The sequence below is a fragment of the Populus euphratica genome, unplaced genomic scaffold (assembly GCF_000495115.2).
Source record: "Populus euphratica unplaced genomic scaffold, PopEup_1.0 scaffold54.1, whole genome shotgun sequence".
Classification (NCBI taxonomy): Eukaryota; Viridiplantae; Streptophyta; class Magnoliopsida; order Malpighiales; family Salicaceae; genus Populus; species Populus euphratica.
In genome coordinates this window covers 519,138-544,667 of record NW_011499910.1, presented here as the reverse complement: position 1 = coordinate 544,667, position 25,530 = coordinate 519,138, and the positions used below count along the sequence as shown (strand labels likewise).

General features: G+C 33.3%; 1 protein-coding gene and 1 long non-coding RNA gene across 3 annotated transcripts; one reads left to right on the top strand and one right to left on the bottom strand.

Annotated features, from left to right (window-relative positions):
- Positions 1–7,681: 7,681 nt before the first annotated feature.
- On the bottom strand, positions 7,682–10,143 carry LOC105133853 (probable S-adenosylmethionine-dependent methyltransferase At5g37970). Its single transcript, XM_011037982.1, has 3 exons — positions 9,999–10,143; positions 8,491–9,157; positions 7,682–8,176 (listed from the first exon to the last, which is right to left on the bottom strand). The coding sequence occupies exons 1-3, from the start codon at positions 10,086–10,088 to the stop codon at positions 7,839–7,841; spliced, it is 1,095 nt and encodes a 364-aa protein (XP_011036284.1). The 5' UTR covers positions 10,089–10,143; the 3' UTR covers positions 7,682–7,838.
- A 4,723-nt stretch (positions 10,144–14,866) lies between these two features.
- On the top strand, positions 14,867–25,417 carry LOC105133851 (uncharacterized). 2 transcript variants are annotated; one of them, XR_843883.1, is made up of 3 exons: positions 14,867–15,687; positions 21,278–21,779; positions 24,814–25,417. It is a non-coding gene; the product is annotated as an uncharacterized LOC105133851 (long non-coding RNA). The 2 variants fall into 2 exon arrangements; XR_843882.1 differs by lacking the exon at positions 14,867–15,687 and having other exon boundaries at positions 20,281–21,779.
- The last annotated feature ends 113 nt before the right edge of the window (positions 25,418–25,530 follow it).

Genomic DNA, 25,530 nt, shown 5'->3' with positions numbered 1-25,530 from the left:
TAATTTTTTTCGGTTAATTTCAATTAGATCCCTAAATTGATACGTTATTTACACAACAGTCCTGAATTTCTGAACTATTCAATTTAGTCCTTGAACTTTACTTTTCTGATAATTTCTCTAAACAACCTCCAAACTTTGGTATTTTTTCAATTAAACCCCTGATTCTTTTAATTAATTAAATCAAAATTTAATTAAGTCCTCAAACTCATTAATTCCTCAATTTCTTTTAATTTAATTAATTAACTTAATCCCAAGCTCAATTAAATATCAAAATTTATTAATTCTCCAATTAAACCCTTGATTTAATTAATTAAACTAGTCAAGAGTTTAATTAAATATTTAAACTTTCCAATCATGTTTTCATTAACTCAAATTTTAGTTCATTCTTCATTTACTCTTTTTTTTTTTATCAAAATGTTTTAGTAAATAAAAAAAATCAAAAATTTGGTTATGACATCTACTTTATATCAGATTTCAATATACTATGTATGTGGATGTGAATTATTAATTGTTTTCCATTTATGAGATAACTTCTTATATTCATATAGTGAATTATTCATTATTTAACCACGGAATTATCTCATAGACAAATCATTCTAATTGTGACTTGGTCTAGAATATATTAAAAATAAAATACTATATATGTTTAAAGCTGGACAAACATAACATAATAGAGAAATATATAAAAAAAAAAATGAAGCCAAATTTGTAAAAAGAAATAAATAATTTAATCAATGAGTTTTTATTTCCTAAAGTTTTTTTTAAATTATAAGTGTATTTTAAAGACAATTATTTGGTGATTTAAATACTATATAAATATAAAAAAGTCATGTTATTATTAAAAATATTTAATAATGACACATAATTATTATTCATTGTTAACATTGAGAGATGTTAAAAAAACAAAGGATTAATATAAGGAAAAAATCGCTTTATAAAAAAAAACACACCAAAAACATTATATGAACCTTAATTATAACCAAATTTCTACCCTCAAAACTGCTTTTAATAAATCTAAAAAAAAATAATTATGGATTTTAGTTTACTTTTCCCAACATGGTTGGTTAAAGGACAAAAGAATTTTCATTGAACTCTCTACAATGAATGAATCAATTGATACCTAAATTATTTTTTATTTTTTATTTTTTATTTGTTTACAGTGGGAATGTGATCATGCCAAAACTTTAATTTCTCTTTCTTTTTTTTATAATCTCTCAACATTCAAGATTGAAAGGAGAGGAAATGAAGTTTAGGAATGCAATTGATCTTTTTTGAAAAATCCAAGGACTAAATTGAAATATCTCAACATCTAGGGACTTGACATAAGGAAATGATACTTAACATAAGGAAATGAAGTTTCAGTGAATGAAACATAAACACCTAAAACTATAACTATATGGACAACTAATGCAAAATTCTAAAATTTGATTGACCAAATTAAACTTTTTTATAAAACACCATGGGGTAAGATCAAATCATGAACACATAAATTATTTGGACCAAAATTTTAAAAATCAAAAACTTTAGAGATAATTATTCTTTCAAGACTTGAAGGACTAAATTGATCTTTTTCCAATATCTAGTGACTAAAATGTAAGAAAAATAAAATTGTATGACTAATAGATGGACATATAAAATTATAGGGATGAAAATCCAAAATATAAAAAAATTTAGGTACCAAATTGAACTTCTTTTAAACTTCAAGGATGAAGTTAAACTATTAGAGTTGAATTATTGTTCTCTAAATTTGATAAAATCAGGGGTTTAATTGTATAATTATTGAAGTTTAATAGCCAATCATGGACTTGATTAAAGAAGTATGAAACCAGGAACCAAATTGCAAAAAGTGTATAAATAGAGGGGCTGAAATTGACTGAATCAGGGGCTAAATTGAAAAAATTATATGTTTATTAATCAATTAAAAGTCAAAATACATAAATTCAAATCTAAGAACCAAAGTAAAAATGACGATCAACTTCAGGGTCGGTGATTGATTTTGATAAGAATGTAATTGAATTGATTTTTAAAATCAAAATTGTAATAAAAGACTGATTTGAAAATTAACTGGTTTTTTAAGATAAAATGGCATGTTTTTAGCATTAAATTAAATATATCATCTATCCATTAAAATATATATTTGTTTTTTATTATTATCCTATTCAGCTGATGATAATGGATACGCAGCCTAGGACTGTCATCTTTTTTTCTTTACAAACAGCAGTAGAGCACCCGCCCCGCCCCCTAGTCATTAGGCCAGATAAAATCGTTATCTAGTAACTCCTAAAGTTGAAACTTTAATTCAGCTAACTCTGGAGGCTCCATCCTATATAGAGTCTGTTACAAGGGTGGTTCTTGGTAATACTTCAATTGACACTTCAATTTCTCTGATCAGAGGAAACCAGTAGTTCCTTCAGAAACACCCATTGAAACAACCAAACCACAAGGATACCAGCCAACTCTATGCTACCATTTTTTCAATTCTCTTACATTCATCAAATATACAGGGCACCCCTTTCGTATTAGCTTTCCAACTATCATAATCAAAATCATGCGGCAAGGTATCACTTTCCTCTCTCTTACAAATACTACCCTCTTACCACGCTCCCTTGGGATAATCGCTCGATGTACACCTAACCAATCCATTACAAAGATCATATAAAGTCATGTAGGTTCAAAGGCATTACGTCCACCCTTAACTTGTAACCCCCTATTTATAGTCTAACCCCTCTATATACATCATAGATATCAACATTTTCTTCTGGTGGTGTAATATCAATTACTCTCATATTTGTTTTACTAGGCAACATATACAAGTGATTCACAATTTGATGCAATACAAAAGAATGGCTTGTTCTTGGATCAAACAAAGCATAAACTTGCTTAGATTCTAACTATAATATACCTTTCATAACATTTTGTGCAACTCTATATTCTCCTAAATCATATAATATATCCTACCCTGAGTCCTCTCCTCTTAAAACCTGGGTTGGCCTCTATGGAATCTTCAACGACCTGGGAACCACGCAAAATGGAATGACTCTTATATAACCTATAACCCCAACATTTATAAAAAAAGGCATTTTTCGGGGAATAGCCCTCTTCGAATCATAACTTAGAACACACTAATTGGAATTACTTAAGAGACATGCTAATAGAAGAGCACCACCGAACACTGTGGATCCCACACCCTTATAAACCTCAGACTGCATGGCTTTATTGCACTCGTTAAGACAGTGCTTAAGTGTTTTAGCTCTATCAAGAGGTTCGAATACCGGCTCTATCAAAGCAGGAACACTGTCTTGATTCAGGCAATCAGAATCAAAGATAGATAATATCTCAGGCGGCCATATGATATGCTCAGGAAGTAAACCCCACCACACAGTAAGACCTAGAGCCATAGATTGAAATATAACTGAATTCGAGAGCTTAACACCGAAAGGTGAGCTAATAGAGCGAAGACCACCCATAGAGATTTCTTTAGATAATTCGTTTGAAAACCTGAATCAGGTAAATTAAAACAACTTAGGATTTTTTACGGAGAACATTCAAATGATCGAGCGGAGAGAACCCATGCAAAGACTATCCATACCAGGCGTAGTTTTCACTATCTTATAGCCCTTCAAAGCAGTACTACGGGAGGGTTGTTTTTGTATAAGCGCTGCCCCCAAAGAAAAAGGATTATGATAATTAGGGTCCAGCGGAGAGTAACGGATATTGTGAGGACTAACCCGGGTAGAAGGCGTACTACTAGTAAGACTAGGGTAATATTCCCGCGTGGTGTAAACTTATCAACGGGAACACGCACATCATGCCTAATAGTAGAAAAAGTTGAATTCATGTTACTTAAAGTAGAGTGAGGGATACCCATAGAATGGAGACTTTGAAAGAAATTTTCTATTTCAAAAAGAAGAATTTATTCTAAATAGATAAAATTTATCTTTTTAGATATAAAGAATATTCGAAAATCAAATTTCTTTCATTGAACTTTATACAGTTGATCCAGCAGAAGCAGGGGTGGTAGTACCTCGCCCCGGATCCCTTCCAGTTTGAAATTCATAGCCTTAGACCCCGTTGGCTCAGCAGCATCAGTAGCAGGGGTATAGGCGGAACCCATTTCAATTGATCCATATACGGAGCCAGAGCCAGTAGTTTCACCCGCGGCATAAGTACCCATTAATGAAAAGAAAAGCGGAGGCGGAGGCCTGCCACCCTGGGAATTAGGTAATTGATGTCGCTCCTAACTGTGTTGAATGTAGAGGAGTGAGTACTTTCATTCTTAAAAAAGCTTTCTCAACGCGCCTTAGATGCTTAGTATATCGCCCTTCGTCGATCCTTTTTGAATAGAAAGAAATAGGCTGGCTGTGTGAAAGATGCGCAGGGGTGTTTTCACGTCTCACCGTAGTGCCCGGTACAATGCATTGAAAAGGTTCAGTTAGATAGTTCGGGTACAGGCTTAGAAAAAAAGATCGAGAGGTAGATAGGAATACGTTATGATCGATCAAGACCCGCAGTTCCTCGGTTAGCTAGTAAGATAAACAAGGAATGCCTACAAGGTGGAGCATAAGAAGCAGGGGAGGGCCATCAAGTATCGCGTACACTTGGTGAATCTTAACTTCCAGACGTTCTCACAGCTCATCCAAGCATAGCATCTTGAAGGAGAACTATTGCAGAATAATGGAGGTAGGCGGGTATGCCTTAAGAAGACAGCTTCTCAGCGTCAGGATAAGCGGAATAGTAGAGACAGCAGAAGGGGCTAGTAAGAATATGTAGAGTATCGGCACTGCGGAACCCCAATCTCTTTCTGGTTTAGTGAGATAATGATATAGGCAAGAGCATGTAGGGCAATGACCTCTTTCTTTCCTCACAACCAAAGCTACTTATTACGATATAAGAAGACAGCATATAACCAATTGGGGAATGGTATAACTAATGTAGTGGTTGGTAGTGGTGAAGGCGCTGTCAGCGGCTTCGATCCGAAGGCGTAACTCTTCCCCTCGGAACGGAATTTTTATTTAGATGTTGTCTCCCTCACTCTTCTCTTCCGCCTTCACTGAGACAAAAGAGTGAAGTCAAGGCTCCTTCCGTAGACTAAAGAATAGGTACTTACGAGAATGAGTAGTTGCGAGCTTTAATTCAAGCCGACTCTTGCCAATTACACATTTTTTTTTACTAGGATCAGTTTCCAACCCTCTTTTCGTCAACTGAGGTATCGAATTTTGCGTAACTCATCCATGCGGGTAGTCCCTATCTGCTGTCATGCCCCTCTAAAGGCTGTGTCAAACTCCCGATAGTCCAATATCGTAGATCAAGAGATAAAGCCGCTTATTCGGATTTGACTTGCGCCTCAGCTTGATGAAGGTCAAGACATTGGCAAGGTCCTCTTGCTCTTCTCTCGTAGCTATGTCCTCAACTACGACAGCTACTGGAGTGAGGTTGCGTAATAGAGTGGCAGTTGCCTATTGACAGAAGTCATCTCGACGCACACTCACCTGGAAATGGAAGACTGAAAGCCAGAGTCTTGAAACTAAGGGTCTGAAAGAGTTCTCTTTCTCTTGCCGGACTCGTCAATGAAGTCTGAAGTCAAGAAGCGGTGTCAACTCTTGGCCTCGGAGCTTCTGTGCCGTTAGCTGCGAACTCAACTCTTTTGTCATCGGCTCATCTCCTGATATTTAATGAAGTGGGCTCATACCTGACTCGCGCAAAGACGGACCTTCTCCTTCTGTTAGACCTCATCCATGATATGTCGCTTTCATTGAACTAGTACTCGTTGCTTACTTTGATGAGTCTGAAACACCTCCCTATCTTCCAATAACGTATATAGGAACTGCTTCATTGCTCCTTTCTTCACTCTGATATGGAATGGAATCATTTTTCCGGAAAGTTATTTGATAATATGAATAGACGGGCAGAAAAACTCTAATCGAGGTAAATTTCCGAGAAGTCCAGTTCTGGTTTGATACCAGTCTCAGGGTCCAACTCCTCTAATACAAGGAATGTGTCCGCATCGTACCGAGCTTTGCTCGGGAGGCCCTGGATTCACAACAACTATGTTGTCCCCTCCACTTTTCATCAGTGCTTCAAATACAAAGCAGATGGTGATCAGAAGATGGTGACTTAATTCTCAGTTAAAGAATCACACTATGCTGACGAAAAATCTTTCGTCGATAGTGAAGAGGCGACATCTACATCCACACCCCAGTCCTCTAAAAAGGGAAAAAAGAAAGAATAGAAGCCTAAGAGTAGTCCTAAGCGGTCTTCAAAACCGGTTAAAGGACCCGTATTGGGGAAGCGACTCTGGGTCAGACGATGATGAGGTACTACCGAAGCCAAGTCCTCCTTCTCAGAGTCAACCAAAGCTGCCAGAAAGGGTTACTGCACCTCTGACTAAGGTCCAGGTGTCAAATGTCGAAAACCTAAAGACATTTGTCGTTAAGCCAAGAAATAAGGGGCAAAAGGGGATTCTTTATTACAAAAGCTCCCCGCAACCCCTTTCACATGATGACATTAACATTGAAGAGGAACATGTCACTTCCAGCCAGACAAGCTACAATGGGTTTTTGCGACCCTAGGATAAAGCAAATCATGGAACGGGAAGGAAGTAAGGCATTGGAATTAGGAAATAGCATTTATCCCAAGATAGCGGTAGCAAGTCTTCTGTGGAGGCTAGGAGTAGGAGTAGCAATAGGAGAAGGAAAGGCAAGAAGAGCCCTTTCTATTGTAGTGGAAACCATGCCTTTCCCACTTTATTCGAAAGCGCCCCTGTCCTCTCTTCCTTCCTGCTTTCTTACGACAACTACCTATTGTCTATATCATCCTGAAAGAACAAGGTTATCTAGAATCGTCCCTTACTCCATTTCTTTCTGTTAAAGGAAAGCCCATGCCTTGACTTGCTTCACGCTGTACTTACTGCTTGCTTACATGCTTACTTGGAACTGAACTCTCATGATTTATCATAAATAAATAAAAGAGCGAGATGTGCCTCCATGAAGGCCTTCTCTTCAGAGAACCCCTCAAGGAATGGTTGACCTAGGCTAAAAGAAGCGCTGCTTTCTTCTCAGCTCGCGACATCAGACTCGGTAAGTAACACAGCCTATTTTAAGTTATTTTACGTTTACATCAAAAACTTTATATAGTCCAATGGTAAGGAATTGTTAAAGTTTAACTCATGGCATGAGTTCGAATCTTTGTAACATAGGTTCAAACCTGTCTTGAAATAGACATGCAACACACCATTCAACCACCCTCTTGTGTCGGTATAGAGTCCGTCATTAAACATGTGTGCACATATAACACAGACACGTAACATACATGCACAACACAGACAATTTGACTTGGCAGTTCGCAAATAACAATGAAATTGCAGAAAGCAAAGGATAGCAATTTAACAGAAAAATCTTGCACATTATCAGAAATATCAGGTCCTCAGACAACATTATATAAACAGATCGAACATGTAGCAACCTCGCTTTAATACCAATGATGGAAGTGTACCTTGTTTTAAGAGTTCCTTCTCAGAATACGTTCTCTTATCTTCGGGTTATTTTCTATTTATGTTAATAAATATATTTATAAAGATGAAAAGTTAAGGTTATTGGCAGGACATAACTCTTCATCATCTTTCCTTTATATTATATTAGTCATATAAATAATATTAATATGAATTGGATTGACCCATCATAGATGATCCAGAACCATTTTTTTCCTTCACAGACATTGTAAAACACCCCTCAAGTTTCTGTGCTTAATACATGATGAGAATCAGTCAAGCTGGTCTTTATTCCTGAAAGCAATGAAAAAGCAGCAATTTTAAAGGAAGCGTCCAACGACTTCAAAACGCATCACTTGCGTTTCAAAACAACAAAAAGTTGAACTTTCTTGCTTGGCAGCACATGGTGAGGAAACTCCTCAAATTTTTTAGCGTATCGGTTAAACAATTCATCAATTATTTCACTTCCAAAGTGTTGAATGAGCATTCTCTCCATGCCAGCTCTTACGTGCATCACGATTGCCTTCCCCATGCTGGAGGCGTTACTCATTGATGCGTGGACTCCTGGACTTGTCAGCTCCATTTTTTCAATGTCAAAGCATCCATTCTTCTGTACAAGCTCCATCATCTCCTCGAGAGATGGTACATACATTGGCAAGTTAAAAGAGTCCACTTGAGCTTCGCTTATCTGCCCCTGCAGCAGATATTAGTAAATGTATATTTGTCATTTGTGTTGCTCCCCATATAATTAATATGATGGCAGAATTGTAAGAGAAGACATCACATGGAGGCACTTAATATTATGTAAAAAAAGGATAGACAATATACTTATTAATTTCTAGCAATGCTAATTTTATGGAAAGCTTCCTTCTTAAATAAAACAATACAACGCTTGAATTTCTAGGACTCGATACATAAGATGGACTCAATGCATAAATTTTTTTAGATATTATATCACAAAGGATATTTTCTAAGATACGTATTTTGCACTTTAATTATTTGACTCACCTCTTTTACCAAATCCAGCAAGCTGGACTTCAAAAGCTCAAACATGGCCCCTGTAAATGTTTGGGAATAAGGGATCCCTGTTGGGTTGGCTGGGAAGATCATCACTGCCATCCCTCCAGACACCATCTCTTTTGCTCTAGCATCTAAAAAGATCTCTATGCCCTTAGCATATTGGGTAGCATAAGCATTTACCACTTCATCTGGGGCATTAATGTAGTGAATCCGCCCCTTGTTCCATGATGGAGAGTTCTTGTCTAGTATCTCTTCGGGCGCCTTGGAGAGGATATGGAGTGCAATAGAAGAATAAAAAAAATGAATAGAACCCTCAGGAAACAATCGGCCATGGAAAGACCCTGGCACGCCCGCTGCAAAGTATTGCCTATTGGGAGGGAGAGAGGAGAACAGCGTGTTGAAATCATTTGATGTTAGATCGTTAAAGAATACTTGGAATTCAGGCTTTTCATTAATGTTGAGGTATTGTGCTTGATACTTCCTTTCTATAGATTCTATTATATTTTGTATTGCTAAGAAGGTATTTGGTCCAACCGAACATCCAGCATCTACAATACGTATAGTCTTTGAGGTAGAAAGCAGAATTTTCAGGTCAAGCTTCTCAGCAATTGCCTCGCCAATTTTTCCCTTTGAAGCATTAACACTATGTCCCTGCAAATTTCAAAGCAAAATAAGATCACATGTTATAGTTGTGAAATAACCATCTCGATAAATAAAAACTTATATTATAATAACTTTCTATATTATTATCTAATATATCTTATTAAATAAAAAAAATGAACTTCAGAAACCCACCACTATTAGCTGTGAAGTTTAAACTTCCAAGAGATTTCAAAAACAATTTTAAATTTCTCTCTAACAATAGCTAATGATGAATGATTTAAAATAAACCATGATAAAATAACGCACACTCTTGACCCTAATTTCTACCACGTAAAGGTTAACCTCTATAAATTTGTGGTTTTGTTTTTTATTAGGATACAGTAAATTGTAAATTTAAGAGAAAAAAGGGCATTGCCAACCCTGTTCTCTTTATTGAATCTGTCGCAGCTATTATATACAAGATTATTTTCCTTTATTGTGCTAAGCTAATTCTGGAATAAGAGTTCCAATAGGAATACATATCTTTAACAGCATATGTTTCCTAATACATTACGTAAACATGAGATATTGTTGATTCATTCTTAACATAAATCACCTCTAAAAAACTTGATAATGAAGATCATGAACTCGAACATAAATATATCCATCCTTCGTAATGAGATTGTTACATGAGAAATCATTCACAAATCCGTTATATAAGTTGATATTAATAAATATATATATTTGTTATTAATGTTTCAACAATTCAGTGAAGCATTAAATACTCTAGTGATACCCAAAGGTATATAATCCATAGTTTTATTATGGATTATAGTGACTAAACCTGAAGCCTGAATGCTAGGTGCGTTGAATAAATTACTTCTAATATACCCGATATTTTCTAAATCACCTGCAAAAAGGAGTTTTTGGCGTAACTAAATCTGCCATCTCCACCATTCATTGCATACAACTCCGGCGTTGTGGTAGCGCTGGCCCCCATCTTCAATTCTCTGTCGATAATGTGATAGCTTGTAATGAGTTCTATGCTATAGCGACGACTCTTGGTTTCCTTGTATGGGATTTTTTGTGGACACGGTCACACAGGTAGGCTGGAAGTGAATATATAATTTTAATAAATAAAATTTTGGAAGTCAACTTTCCTTATCATTAGTTGCTGCAAACGTGGACTAACAGATTTGTATACTGTATGAATGCCTCGAGCTTGTAATTGCGGCCCCACAGGAAATGGAATGCAATAATGCATCCTCCATATTTACGAAGAGGAAGACATCAAAAGTCTGACTATATTGCGAAATTTACTCTTTGAATTTAACGTACATTAAATCGCCAACTTTTCTATACGCGTTTTGTATTAAAATTCAATAGAATTGATGCTAGGGCTATGTTTCTTTGAATTTATTTTTTAAAAAATTATTTTTAAAATTTTTTTATATTTATTTATTATTAAAAAAAGTTGATCAATGAAAAATACTTTTTAATTTAAAAAAATAGCTTAGTTTTTAAAAAAGTATTTTCCTAAAAAATTTGAATTAAAAACAGTTTTTGAAAATCATGAAAAATTTAGAAAAGTCATATTATTTACTAATTATATCAAATTTGGTTCTCAAACTTTTGATTGCTATATATATTTTGTTTTGAATATTTATTTTTCAATTTCATCTCTTAAAATTTAATTTTTATATTAACTTTGATCCTCATTTTTATAATTGTTATTTGTTTTTCCCTTATCATTTTTCTATTGAAATTTTTTATGTATCAAATTTGGTTATAATTTTTTTTTTTATTTTATTTAAAATAATTTATGAAATGTTAATTATATTATTTTAATTTCTTCATCTTTTATTTTTTTAATATTTAATCTCTATTAATAATTTTTTTTTTTATTTTATTTAAAATAATTTATGAAATTATTTTTTTTCTATTTCATTCTCATTCAACCTTTTAATTTGTAAGATTTGTTTCTCACTATTTTAATAAACTTGAAAAAAATAAAACATTAATAAATTATTTTTTAGCTCATTTTCCAAGACATAACTAAACACTAAAAAGTGTTTTCCAACTTATTTTCCATTACACTATCAAACATCAGAAAATAATTCACCTTCTTGGAATTCACTTTCTAAAAAAAAACTATTTTCTAGCAAACAAACGGGGCCCAGGATTATGGCTCATATTGAACCAAATAAGCTTGGAGTAATTGTTAAGAAATTTGAAGCAAAGATCAAGTGAAATTGGCCCTCGACTTTGATTATATTGCGAGATCCCACTCTTCTTTGTTCATTAAGTGTTCAGTTTTTACAAGTATGTGGAGAATTTGTAACATTAAAATAATATTTGAGAGTGTGGTAATGGTAGTTTTCTAAAGTGTTTTTCACTCGGAAATGTGTTAAAATAATATTTTAAAAAAAATTATTTTTGATATCAGCACATCAAAACAATGCAAAAATATAAAAAAAATTAATTTAAAAAATCAAAATTTTAAAAAATACAGTTTACATTACGTTCCCAAACAATGTCTAAAATGGTTTGTGTTAATGCATGATCACAAAAATATAAAATGCCCAATAAGGTTTGGCTCCAAAGGTCTAATCTTTTTTACTTTTTCTTTTTTCTTTTTCTTTTTTTCTCTCCTCTTCTTTATTTCCACAACTAACTTTCTTCAAAATAGTAAAGTAAGATGTCATTTATTTTAAATGTTAAATTCAATCCTTATTATTTGAGTTTTTTTTTTAATTTTATCCTTAAATATTTGTTTGGTTAGAAATTGAGATTTGTAACTTTTTTAGTTTATTTTTTATTGGGTTATATTAGTATCTTAATTTAGATAATAGGTTTGATATGTTAATTTGGATTGACTCAAGTTTTTTGTTTCAATCTTTTTTTAATTGGTATTTTATTTTAATTTTATCATTTAATATTGAGTTAGTTGAGAATCGAGTTTTATGTTTTTTTGACAATTTACTTCTATGGGTTTATCTCATTATCTTGACTCAAACTGCAATACTAGATGGTTAGAAGAGGTTGCCTTGAGAGTTTTTTTTTTTATATACTTTCATTCTCTAATATTGGATTGATTGGTAATTCGATTTTTTATTTTTTTTCTAAGGGTTTATCCCAATTTTATAAGGGGCATTAATATAGTGAATTTGCCTTTTGTTTCATGATAGAGAGCTCTTATCTAGCTTAATTTATCTTTAATATTCATATAATATTAAATTAATAAATCTAATATTTTATTGATGAATCTAGAGTAAAGGTAAAGTACTTAGGACAAAAATATTTTGTAAAAAAAATTATAAAGTTATTATAATTATGGGATTCTTATTGCATCAAAGCATTATTTCTAAAATATTCCTAGTTGATACTCTCTTAAATACTGGATATTTATTAAAGTCATAAAAACTGGTAAATAATATGTTCTTTCTTTTATAAAAGGAAGTAGTTGCTTTCATAAGTTGATGTATAAGAGATACCTAAAACTAATATGTAAATGCTTTTCATAAGACATGCACACTAAACTGACCCGTATGAAAATTCCATATGGAGATATCACATGTCTATGGAAAGACTTGCGTGATAGTTATATAAATGATCCTTAGGCTTTATATCACTAGATTATCTCATATATAGAGTGTTATGTTTTCATCTTGTTACGCGTTATATTGGTAAAGGTAACAAATAAGCAGACATTGGATATAATATAAATTATATAAAGGTATTTAAGTGATCAAGAGAGGATTTATCACTTTAGGTCAATTATTCTCAAATAGTATTGATTGTTAAATCTTTTCACAAGGTGGAATGAGATTTGAAAAAAAAATCAAATCTTATTCAAATAATTAATGACTATAATGTTACGAATAAAAATGATTTCACATGACAAACACACTCCATGCTAAAATTTCTAAATCAAAATAGTATTGATGAAACGATATTAATTAAACTGAAAAACTAGTCATTGAAAGGATAAGTCAAACTATTAATGAATTTTTTAATAATTGGGGATTATGACATATTATTAGACGATATACCTGATTATCAAATATAAATTAATCAATTATTTAATTGATAATAAATTAAATTGTTTAATTTATTTAATTATAATTATAATTTATATTTAGACCAATATATTAGGAATCTAATGAATCACATACATTAAGAACTATTAGTCAAAAATTAATCTATGATATTTAATTAAGTATGACTTTATTAAAATATTTTTTAGAAATTAAGAAGTAGAATATAATTAATACAGGGATTGTATTTCTACATCTAGAAAAATTAAGTAAGGACCTTATTGAGTTAATTTCTAAAATTATCTTGAATTAATATATGGATATTATTTAAAGGAAAAATTGATATTTTTTAATTTATAGAATTTTTTATATTTTTCTATAAATTGCAAGTGATGCCTCTTATTTTTATGTGATTGTCTGTTAGATAAAAAAAACTACACAAGTCACAAAATAAAGAACTAGCACTCTAGATATAGCAATCTCTCTCTTCTAACTAGAAATTTAGAAGATTTCTCACTGATAATTCATGTAAATTATTATTGAAGACCAAATAATTAGACGACTTATGGTTTGCAACAATCCATCCCTAAGAATTTAATTAAAACCAAAGAAGATCAGATCTTTAGAAAATTTTATAGAACTCTAGATTTGTCCATTGATTTCTAAATTTAATTTTTCTTTTAATTAAGCTCCTGATTAAATTGATTGTGCTCTCTAAAAATTCAGTTAAGTCACTAAACTTAATTATTTTGCAAATCCATCACAATTTTCACTATCTTTCTTTAATTCGGTCTCAAATCCTCGTTACCTTCCTTATATAAAATTTCCTGTGGAAACCAAGGTTATCAATTCTGTTTTAATAGGTTTTATGTTTTTTTAATTGAAATGAAATGTTTTAATTTTAAAGTGTTTCGTGCCGTTTCGAGATTGAACAAGATTTAATTTAATTTAAAACAAAGATTTGTTTTAATGGAATACTAGTTGCACGGAAAGTTGACTAACAGATTATGAGACGTAAGGGAGTTGTTGTGGTGTGGGTCCATGATCACTAAAACATAAAAAAATAAGATTATGAGCGTAAGAAAGTGGGTCCATGATCACCAAAACATAAAACGTGGCAGGTTTCTTTGGGCTTTGAAATTGAATATCGAAATCTAATAAACAAAGTCAACTACATCTTGAGAGTCTCTCACTTATTCCACGAATATTATCATCTGGGGGGTCCATGATCCCTTTGACTATACAATACGAGCTCTTGGCATGATTTAGAGCCAATTGTTTTTGCATTAAACAAATGACGAATTGAAATAGTCCAAACTGTTTTTTATAAAAATCGATGTATTATTAAAATTATCGTGACATTAACTATTTTAAAATTGTCCAATTAACTTTGAATTTTATGCATTTTCTTTCTTTACTTACTTATACGGTGGACCAAGTTATCATTATCCAATTTTTAAATTTGTTTTAAAAAAATAAATAACAAAAAATAAATGAATAAAAAAATAATTTGAGAATTAATTTAAGACAACATAAATAAAAAATTTGAGGACTAATAAGAATTGAATTATAAATGTGAAAGTCAATTGATCAAAAATTAAAAGAATTGATAAACTTGGTGATTTAATTAAATTTTAGAATAGTTCAATTAATAAAATTAAGAGTTTAATTAATTAATAAAATCCAGAGTTTAATTAAAGAATTGAGGCCTAATTCTTAAATGTCAGAAGTTCAGGGGCGGCAAATTGAAACTAGCCATTTCAGGAATACAAACGGAGCCGTTTCAAAAACTATTCATCGCCTTCCTCCTCAAGAACCGTTTCAGCAGTAAAGGCATCAAAACTGCTTCAGTCATGGACCATGTCTCCCAGCTGTTATCCCTCGCCCCTATGATGCATGTCGTTACCCATTCTCTGGCCTTATAAAAGCCAGATAAAGGCCACAAACAAGGAGAGGCTGAAAACGCAAAAAAACGGTGGAGAGAGAAAGAGGGGGGGGAAGGCAGAGAGGTGTCGAACAGAGAGGAGAACGAGGGAAGACTGAGAGATCCCGAAGGAAAGGTGGGGGAGACGCAAACAGAGGAAGACCATGGGACTGAGAGTAAACCGAGAGAACTCGAGGATGAACTGAAAGACGAAAGACAAAATAGAAACAAACACAGAGGAAACTGAGCAGAGAAATACAAACACAAAAGGAAAGTAAAAAAGTAGAGGAGAGGGGGGCGAAAAAGCAGAAAACAGACGAAAACCCCGGAGGAAAAGGAACCCGAACGAACGGGGGGGAGAAAAACCGAGGGGATGGAACCCGCAGGGAGAACAAACGAACGAACAGAGGAATACTGGAGGGAGCTAAATCCAGAGAAGAATAGAGAGAACGGAAAAAACATAAAAAAAAAAAAAAAACAGAGTGAACGAAAAACAGAGAGACCAGAGGATAGAGGGAGAACAGAGAGAAAGAGATTAAAAAAAAAGGGGCAACAGACAGGCTGGAAACGAGGAGGGAGAAGACATCGTCCAGCCAAAGATACCCATTCGTTCTCCATCGCCTTCGTCCAGCTTCCAGGTAATAAGTTTCTCCCGCTTTGCAAGATAATACACCAACCCTCTGCACTTGCAAATATAATTACCTGTGGCTGTAATAGAAACCGGTCCAGCCCAGCCCAGCTCAGCCTGGCCTGGCCTGTATGGACTGGGTTAGACCCAGCTCAAAAAACAATTGGGTCTGGGTTTCAGACCCAGCTAGCCCAATTCCCTTTATTTTAATATTTAGTCAAAACGAGTCACTTTTTAATATTAGAAAATTTCAAAAAAAAAATTGTGGATACTTTTAAATTTATTTGTAAGCCTATCTTATTATCTTATTTTGTTAGGGTTGATATGTGAATTCTTATTATGAAATACAAATATGATATTTAATATATTTTTTTTTTTAAAAAAAAAGATAAAAATATGCTTGCTTTGTTTTAGATTCATTTTAGTGTTTTATTCACTGTCTTAGAGCCAGAAATGCCATATGTTTTTCGCTACGTAATATTTACTAACACTAGAGTTGAAAATATTCATAGTTGAATATTCATTAACACCAGAGTCAGCAATATTATATGCAAACTTTCAATGAGAAAACACAACAAACCCTTAGCAATTTAAAACAAAATTAGTGATGCAACCAAATTGCATTTAGAACAACAAAGGAATGGCTTCAAAAAACCATAAATCAAGAGTCCTAAATTTATAAAAACATATAAAGCATGTAGTTTTTTTACTGTATCTATTTTTACTGTTCACCCTCTCACAATACACTATGGATTGTAATAGTGTATTTTTTAATTTTCATTTTAGTCCTGAAGCCTTTTTCTTTTCACAATTGAGCACTTTTGAACCAAAATTAACACCTAATTGCATGTTTTTTGTTTAGAGAAGAGTTGAATTGAAAGAAAAGAGACTGTAGTGAAAAACACGGGTAATATAAGTGTCAATTTTGAAATTTGTTTCAAAAGTTTATTTTTATCCCCCATCTTTTTTAGCTATTAGGTGATTGGTTTTTGTAATTTTTTAAAAATATATATTTTGATACTGAACTTTATTTTTTTAGTCCTTTTTTGGTAGGAGGAGAAAAAGAAGGTTACTAGATTTAAGCTCAAAACGAGAAAATTATTGTTGGAAAAGATTTACGCTATCAAAACAATCTATTTTTTTATTTAAATTTTTCATATGATGATGGAGGGTTGAGATTAGATGTTTTTATACCTTGAAAATACCTAAAAAACATATTTAAGTCAGGCCTAACCTAACCCTAAACATTTGTTTTTTCAAAAGAGAGGCTAGGTATGTTGGGCTACCTATTGGCCTAACACAATCCAGTTGGGTCGGGTCCAACTCATATAATAATAATAATAATATAATATTATACAATTATAATTATAATATAATAATATATATATATAACAAAAAAAATTCTTAAAAATTTCTAAGGGTCCTTCCAAAAAAATTATGACTTTTTTGCATATTTTTTTACTAATTTTGTTCAATATTGGGCCATATACTTATACTGTAAGATACAAACAAGATACAAAATACTTGTTTTTCTTTGAAATTTAAAAAAAAATCAATTTGTTTCCAAAAATATTTTCTTTTTGTGCATACGATCATATTCTAAAGGTTTTTCATGCATATTTTCCAAAAAGATAAAATCACATATTTATTTTGTTTTAATATGAAAAATAAATATCGTAACCAATTTATAATTATCTGTTAGGGTTTGGTCAAAATATCAAAAACTTTTCACCAATCATTTTATTCACTTTATATTTAAAGTATTTGGAGATATAAAACTACATTGTAGAATATACTCTCAGATATTAAAGATACAATAAATAAATAAATGGGATGCTTAAATTTGAACCTTAGAACAATTAGGTTTTAACCTAATAACATAAAGGCTTCTTTCACGAAGGGTGATTTGTCTTGGACCATAGAAAAAGATCAAAAAAATAGAAACATGATCCAAAAAACAATCAAACAATAATGCAACTTACTTTAGATAGGATATACTAGAGGTGATACGTCTTTCTTTGTACAACTAATCCTTTACCTAAACTCTTACAGACCATAGAGTTCTTTTTCCATCAAAGATCCAGCCATCTTGGCCATGACAACAGCCTCCATTATAACCTCAACCACTCTTCTCTTCCAGCCATATTGGTAGTAGCAACAAAACTTCAACCAATAGTTCTCTTGCTCATAGCAGACCATAACTATCAAAATAAAGGATTTTTTTTACAACAAAATTGGTAGCCACTTGTAAAGGAGAAGATAAAGAAGAAAGTGAAACCAGAAGAGAAAAAAAAGGCAAATATGTGAATGATAATTTGTTTTGAATTGATATCATTATTAAAATATCCTTAATAAAAACTTTTTATTTATGTCTTGCCAAATATATCATTCATCAATTTTTAATTATTTTCAATGTTCATAACATAATTTTGCATTCAATTGTGATTTCCCTACCTTTATTCCCTTCTAGTTTTTAATATTTAAAATTGTAACCTATACGTGAGATGTTTTTTCGATATTAAATGAATCAGTTCCCTTCCATAAAAATAAAAACAAAAAATCTTTCTTTTAATAAATACTATTTTCTTATTATTTAAATTGCATATGGTTAAAAAAATAGATTATATCCGCATGTTTTATCATACTAAAAAAATCACAAAAAATAGTCTTTTATTTTTCATGTATTTTTGTATTTAATAACTAGTTATTAAAGCCAAAGAACTTGACATATATTATAAAAAAACAAAAAATATTTTTTTTCCTATGTGAGATTACAAACTTATACATAAAACATATTTTCTATATTAAATTCAAAAACATCAAAAAATTTATTTTGTTTTCTATTAGTATCTGAGATTATGAATTTATATGTCAAATATATTTCTGATATTAAATAAAAAGATAGAACTGTTAAATTTTTAACATAATAAAATAAGGATCTTTTTATTGTAAAGAATTTTTTTTTTAATTTTAGATAGACCAACAATTAAAAAAAAAAATATTTTAATTTATAATAGATAAATAAACAATATAATTCATCTAAAGTAAAATGTATTAGGAATGTTGATATATATTTTTTTATACAATCAATTTTTTTACCTAAACCCCGAGAGGATTAAGGTTTTTAATAGTTAAAATATTAGATGATAACTAATCTCATTCCTTGTCTTTTCTTTCTATACTATTCGTAAATATCCTAATCCAGAAAGAATGATCACCGTGATTCTGCTCGCATTTGATATATGAAATGGGATCTACGGGTCAAATAATAAATGGGTCCGATACTGGACCTATGCAGTGGATTATAATTTTAATGTCACAACTAATTTGTGAATCCTGAATTAGTTTTCTTGATTGATACTGTTTGTCTTCCTGTACATCTGAATTAAAAATCAAGACTCGTGTAAATAGCAATTTGCATTTGTCCTTCTAAATCAACAATGTGCTATTCTTGAGTTGCATATACGATATCAACCCTTCAATGTATTAAGAGGTCTACAATTGCGGTCATCCGTCACAAGTTAAGGAGTTGGTCTTAGAATTTAAACAGTTGAAGGTCTGCAATGACAACTAATTATATTCCATCTTCAATATCCTACCGCTTGACCAATACAAAAGAAACCTCACTTTTCCATAAAGATCACCATGAACATCTAATCCCATAAAATAATGAAGTTATACATCTTAAAACTCCCATTGACTATGTGAATCAAAATAACAATCAATCAAGAGAATTTCATCCAAAAAAGGGTTCAATTCAACGGATCTTCCTCACTTTCAATTTAATTTATAGCAAGATTGTTGTTCTTGAATTGTATTTGAAGTTTATTAAAATGGGTTTGTATTGTTGTGGAGATGATTTAAGAAATGTTTGAGAGAATAAATGGTCCAATAATGGAGTCTTAGAGGACATAAACCAGTGGTTAATGGTTTTCCGGCGACAAGAAAGTTACCAAAAGTGATTGTCGTAATAAACTTCATTACGTAGTTTAGGTTAATAGTGATTGTACTAATACTATGATAATGGATTGTTTTCTGGAAATTAGCCAATAATTTCCTCACATTGAGTTTAAGTAATAAGATATTACTTCCTATCCTCACAAAACTTTCAGATTCCAGACGGAACAAAATAATTTAAATAATAACTTGCTCCAAGGGACCCAATTCCTCAAGCTGGCCAATGATTGTTATTTGATTTGAATTATGAGAACTAATGAGTTAGGAAATCCATAACTATAATTTTTGTAATCTGACAATTTAAAGATGTCGAATTGGTTGAAAAGAAGTCTGGTGGGTGTTATCCCTCCTAATGTGGATTATACTGACATCGAATCTAAGCTACTTGAAACGGGAAAAACTTGATTCGTTTTAGATTTTGGGATGCAACTCAGGCAGTCATAACCTTCAACACACATGAAGCTATGATAGATGCGTTACAATCAGAGTTTTTGGATTGGAAAACCATTTTTGAAAAGCTTAGAGAGATGGAATTGTACTGACACGGCATCAGACAGGATTGCTTGGGTTAATATCTCTTGTCTACCTTCAGCAGCATGGAACAAGGACTGCATCAGCTCTGTCTTAACAAAATCAGGGAAAGATTATTGAGTATGATCTTAGTAGTATTAGCCACAACTCAGTTTTTGAAGTTTGAGTTTTACTTGGTACAACCTCTCTCGCTCCACCGAATGATACATTTAAGTTAGAGATTGAAGGTTAGGAGCTAGATATTACGATATCAGAGATAAATCCATCCCTTTGTCCATGTTTATCATCTACTAAGCATTCCAAGGATACAACTTTAAACTCAGAATCTGAAGATGAAGATACACAAACTGTAAACGATGACAAGGCTATCCCCTCTGACCATCCTCATCCCTGGAAAGCTGATGTTCATGACGTTGAAATCCCAATGCTGCAACAAACATGCCTGTACATCCACTGTCCTTGTTTCCTGAAATTATAGGTTTTGAAAAGCATAAAAATACTCTTGATTGTACGACCTTGCTGTTGGCTACTTTAGCCTCGGAAGAAACAGAAGGTTTTAGTGTTTCAAGCCAACTCATGCATGGGCCGAAGTAAAACTACAAGCCATGATGTAATGGTCTTGGTTGTTTAATTATGAGAAAGATACTAGAAGTTTTATCATAGCTTTTCTTGATGCTGAGCTTATAGGTAAAAGTTGGGAAATTTGAAATAACAACTAAAGATATATATTTAAAGAAACAAAATTAAAAGAACAATGCAAATTTGATACACCATAACTAAGTTTCTGGGCAGCTTCAAGGTAGCCCGAGCCTCCTAGATGAATGAGATTTGCTTCAAAGTAATTTCCTGCCTCTTTGCAGCCCTTCCTCCCCCTTTTATTGTTATTCTTGGTTAGTTGAGAATTTAGAGTAACTGATATGCTTTGCCAACTGTATTATCCATCTGATTTGTATTTGGACTCTATCTCCTATCTTAAACCAGTGTTGTTTGCCTTTAAACTCAATCCCCTTGCCATCTGTCAGCCATAGGAGCTTCATTATCTCAATCTTCCACGTTAGTAATTCTTGTCCAATCTTGACCATACATGTGCTCACCTTATCCCTTTGTTGTAGGTAAGTCTTCTCTAGCACGCCTCCCTCTTGTCTCCCCGGCCTCAGTGAGAATTGGATCGTGATGTGCTGACGAACTGTTACAACTCTCTCCCCCTTAAAAAACCTTGCCCTCAAGGTGAGCGTAAGAACCTTTTAACCATTCTTCTTCGACCCATATGGCGTCTTTTTTAGGTTGTTCTTCCCATCTTAACAACACCTCTTCCCTTGTCTTCCTCCTTAAGACTTGACTTCTTCAGTCAAGTATTTCTACGGGTTCTAGCTGTGATTTCAGCTTGGGTTCAAGAATGGGTAGCTTGGGTTCAAGAATGGTTCCTTTTCCAACCCATTTCTTCAGCAGTGAGACATGGAATGTGCTGTGGATTTGAGCTTTCTTGGGAAGATCTAGCTGGTAAGCCAATTCTCCTACCCTTTTTAAGACTTTGAATGACCCGAAATATTTATATTCTAATTTCCCATTTTTGTTTCTTGGCATGTTGGACTGTTTGAATGGCTGGAGCCGGAGGTAAATCCATTCTCCTTCTTTGAACTGAGTTTCTTTTTTGCCTTTATCTGCTTGTTTCTTTTGTCTCTCCTGTGTTTGAGCTAAGATGTGTTTGATTTCTGCAATCTGTTTTATCCTGTGTTGTAATTGTTCCTCTACTAGATTTTTTTAAAACCAGGAATATAATCTGTGAGGTTTGGGGGTGGGTAGCTATAGGTTGCTTCAAACGGGGTGGATTTGAGGGATGTGTGGTAGTTGGTATTGTAATAGTATTCAGCCATTGTCAGCCAATTAGACCAACCCTTCGGGTTATCACCTACATAGCATCTCAAATACCCTTCTAGTGTTTTGTCGGTTGCCTCTGTCTGGCCGTCGGTTTGAGGGTGGTATGCTGTTGACATCAGCAACTTAACCCTTTGAATTTGGAATCCTAAAAACTTACTAGTGAAGGTACGACCCTTGTCTGATACTATATTCCTGGGAGTCCATGCAGTTTCATTACATTCTGTGAGAACAGATTGGCAATTTTTGTCGCACTGTAGAGGTGGAATACAAGAATAAAATGGGTATATTTAGTAAACCTATCCACAACTACCATAATTATTGAGTATTGATTAGATTTTAGTAGCCTCTTTATAAAATCCTTAGATATGGATGACCATGATCTGGTGAGTATAGGTTATGGCTATAAGAGCCTTGAAGGTTTTGTGTTTTCTCCTTTTACTCTCTGACATACTTCATAATGTTTTATATATGTCTGTATATCTAACTTCATTGCTGCCCAAAAAAAATCTCTCGTTGCCCTTTTTAGTGTTCTCTTAAAACCCATGTGCCCTGAGAATTGGCTATCATGAATATAATTCAGGATGGCAATTGTTATAGGGCTGGATTGACTTATGTAAAGTCTCTATTTGTAGTATAGTATCCCTCTCCTAAGATGATATTTCAAGGAACCTATGGTTTCTTGGTCTAGTTGCTGCATAATAGCTTGAATTTCTGGATCAGTTTTATAACTATATTTTAATTGATCAGCTTAGTTAACAATTGGGGTAGAGATAGCCCATAGTATATCTTTTTCTGTAGTATGTTGATCTTTATAAAACAGAGACTACAAGCTTGTATATTACTGTAATCAAATGGAGAGAAAATAGAAAGAAGTGAAGAGACTAAGTGAATTCCTTTTGTTTTTTCAACCTGACTTCAATCACACGAGATAATTGTTTATATAGTTATAGTTAACAAACTAACAACCTTCAGCTAACAAACTAACTGTCTGTTATATTATGATTATGACAAGTGTCACAATCTAAATTAATATACTCTAACATCCCCCTCAAGATCAGACTTGGAGAAACCAAACATGAGATTGCAACAATGGGTGCGAAATAGAGGAGCACTCAACCCCTTGGTAAGAATATCAGCAAACTGTTCTTGAGAGGACACAAACTGCACTAAAAGCTGGTTGCATGAAACCCTTTCACGAACAAAATGCACATCCACTTCGATGTGCTCAGTCTTTTGATGCTGAACAGGATTGAAAGACAAGGCAATGGCTGACAGATTGTCACAAAAAAGAACAGGCACACCAGGTAGTGAAATTCATAGAAATGCTAACAACTGTTTTATCCAATCCAATTCAGCGGAGGTGAATGATAAAGCACGATACTCAGCTTCAGTCGAAGATCGAGAAACAGTTTGTTGCTTTTTAAAGGACCACGAAACTAGTTGTAGACCGCTTGTCATTAGGGTCCTCTGCCCAATCAGCATCACTAAAGGCTTTTAACTGCAAATCACCTCAAGTATAGGATAGACCAAGCTGCATAGTACCCTTAAGGTATCGCAGTATACGTTTAACAGAAGTAAAATGAGACCATGGGATTCTGCATAAACTGACATACTTGATGCACAGAAAAAGCAACGTCAGGCCTTGTGAAAGTTAAGTACTCTAGAGCCCCGACAATGCTTCTAAACAATATAGAATTTGAGTAAGGTTCCCCATCCTCTTTGAGTAGCCGATGGTAATGGAGAGATGGAGTATCACAAGGTTTAGCTACAACCATTTTAGATTTAGTCAGCAAATCCTCAATATATTTAATCTGTGAAAGAAACAAACCGGTGGCAGTTCGAGTAATCTGGATCCCTAAAAAATAGTGGAGGAATCCTAAATCTTTGATATCAAATTCAGTAGTAAGAGCACTAATAACTTGTTGAATTGCACCAGACGCACTCCCAATGATAATAATATCATCCACATAGAGAAGCAGTATCACAATCACAGGACCAACATGTTTGACAAACAAAGATGAATCGGAGTAAGTGGTTTCAAACCCCACAGAAGAAAGAAACTAAGTAAACCGATCATTCCAAGCCCTAGTCGCTTGTTTAATTCCATAGAGAGATCTTGTTTAATTCCATAGAGAGATTTATGCAACTTACACACGAGATGAGGATGATTGAAATCTTCAAAACCAGGAGGCTGAGACATATAAACCTTTTCTTGAAGAATGCCATGCAAAAAAGCATTTTTAACATCTAATTATTGCAAAGACAAATTGAAATGTGCAGCAAGTGCAAGAACTAACCTGACAGTTGTAGGTTTCACAACAGGACTAAACGTCTTCCCATTGTCCAATCCAGGTTAATCCAGGTTCTTGACTGAAACCTTTAGCAACCAACCTTGCTTTATGTCTAGCAATAGAGCCATCAGAATGTCTCTTGACCTTAAAAATCCATTTACAGCCCATCAGATTCTTGTTTACTGGCAATGAAACTAGACTCCAAGTGCTTTGAGCATGTAAAGCATTCATTTCTTCTTTCATGGCTTGTAACCACATGGGAATTTTGACAGCAGACTTGTAACTAGGTGGTTCAACCAAGGACATATCAACACCTCCTAAGTCCTGAAACCTAGCTGAAAATGCCTTCTTCCTAAGAATCCCACTCTTGCTTCTAGTCTGTATTGGATGTAAATTGAGGGGAGGAATAAACAAGACCACTTGTAAATTATCAGGAATAAAACAATGAGATTCTGAACTAAAAGTAACGCTGATATTAGGTGCCACAGGAAACAGAGGAGAGGCTTGGAGTGGAGCAGCAATGGACTAGGAATGAGCAGAGACGACAAAAAAGACAAGTGTATGGGTATGTGAAGGAGGAGATGGAGAAGCTGGGATGGTTGGGATAATTACATTTTCTGGAGTTATTATAGGCACAGGACAAGTGGAAGGCTGGCAAGGTGATGGTGATGTTAGTGTGTTTGATTGTGTAGACAATAAATCTGGATATAGAACCTGTTGTTCATCAAATATAACATGCCTAGAGATAAACAATCTCATTATATGTACATGATAACACAAATAGCCTTTATAATTTGTGGCATATCCATGAAACACATATTTTGTAGTTTTAGCCTGCAATTTGGTGCTATTATAAGGTTTGAGGAGAGGAAAACAAGCACATCCAAAAATTCAAAGATGAGTAAGACTTGGAGATGAGCCGAATAACATCTCAAAAGGGGAGCTATGATGAAGAACAGCAGTAGGCATACGATTGATTAGATATGTAGTTGTTTGACAAGCATAGGACAAAAACTGAGATGGTAATTTGGCTATTTGTAACAAGGTGATAGTGGTTTCAATGATATGTTTATATTTCCTCTAGCTACCCCATTTTGTTCAGGAGTATATGGACATGAAAGGTGATGAGAAATGCCCCTATTAAGGAGAAAATTCTTCAATCTAGTGCTGTTATATTCCCCCTCCCCCATCAGTTT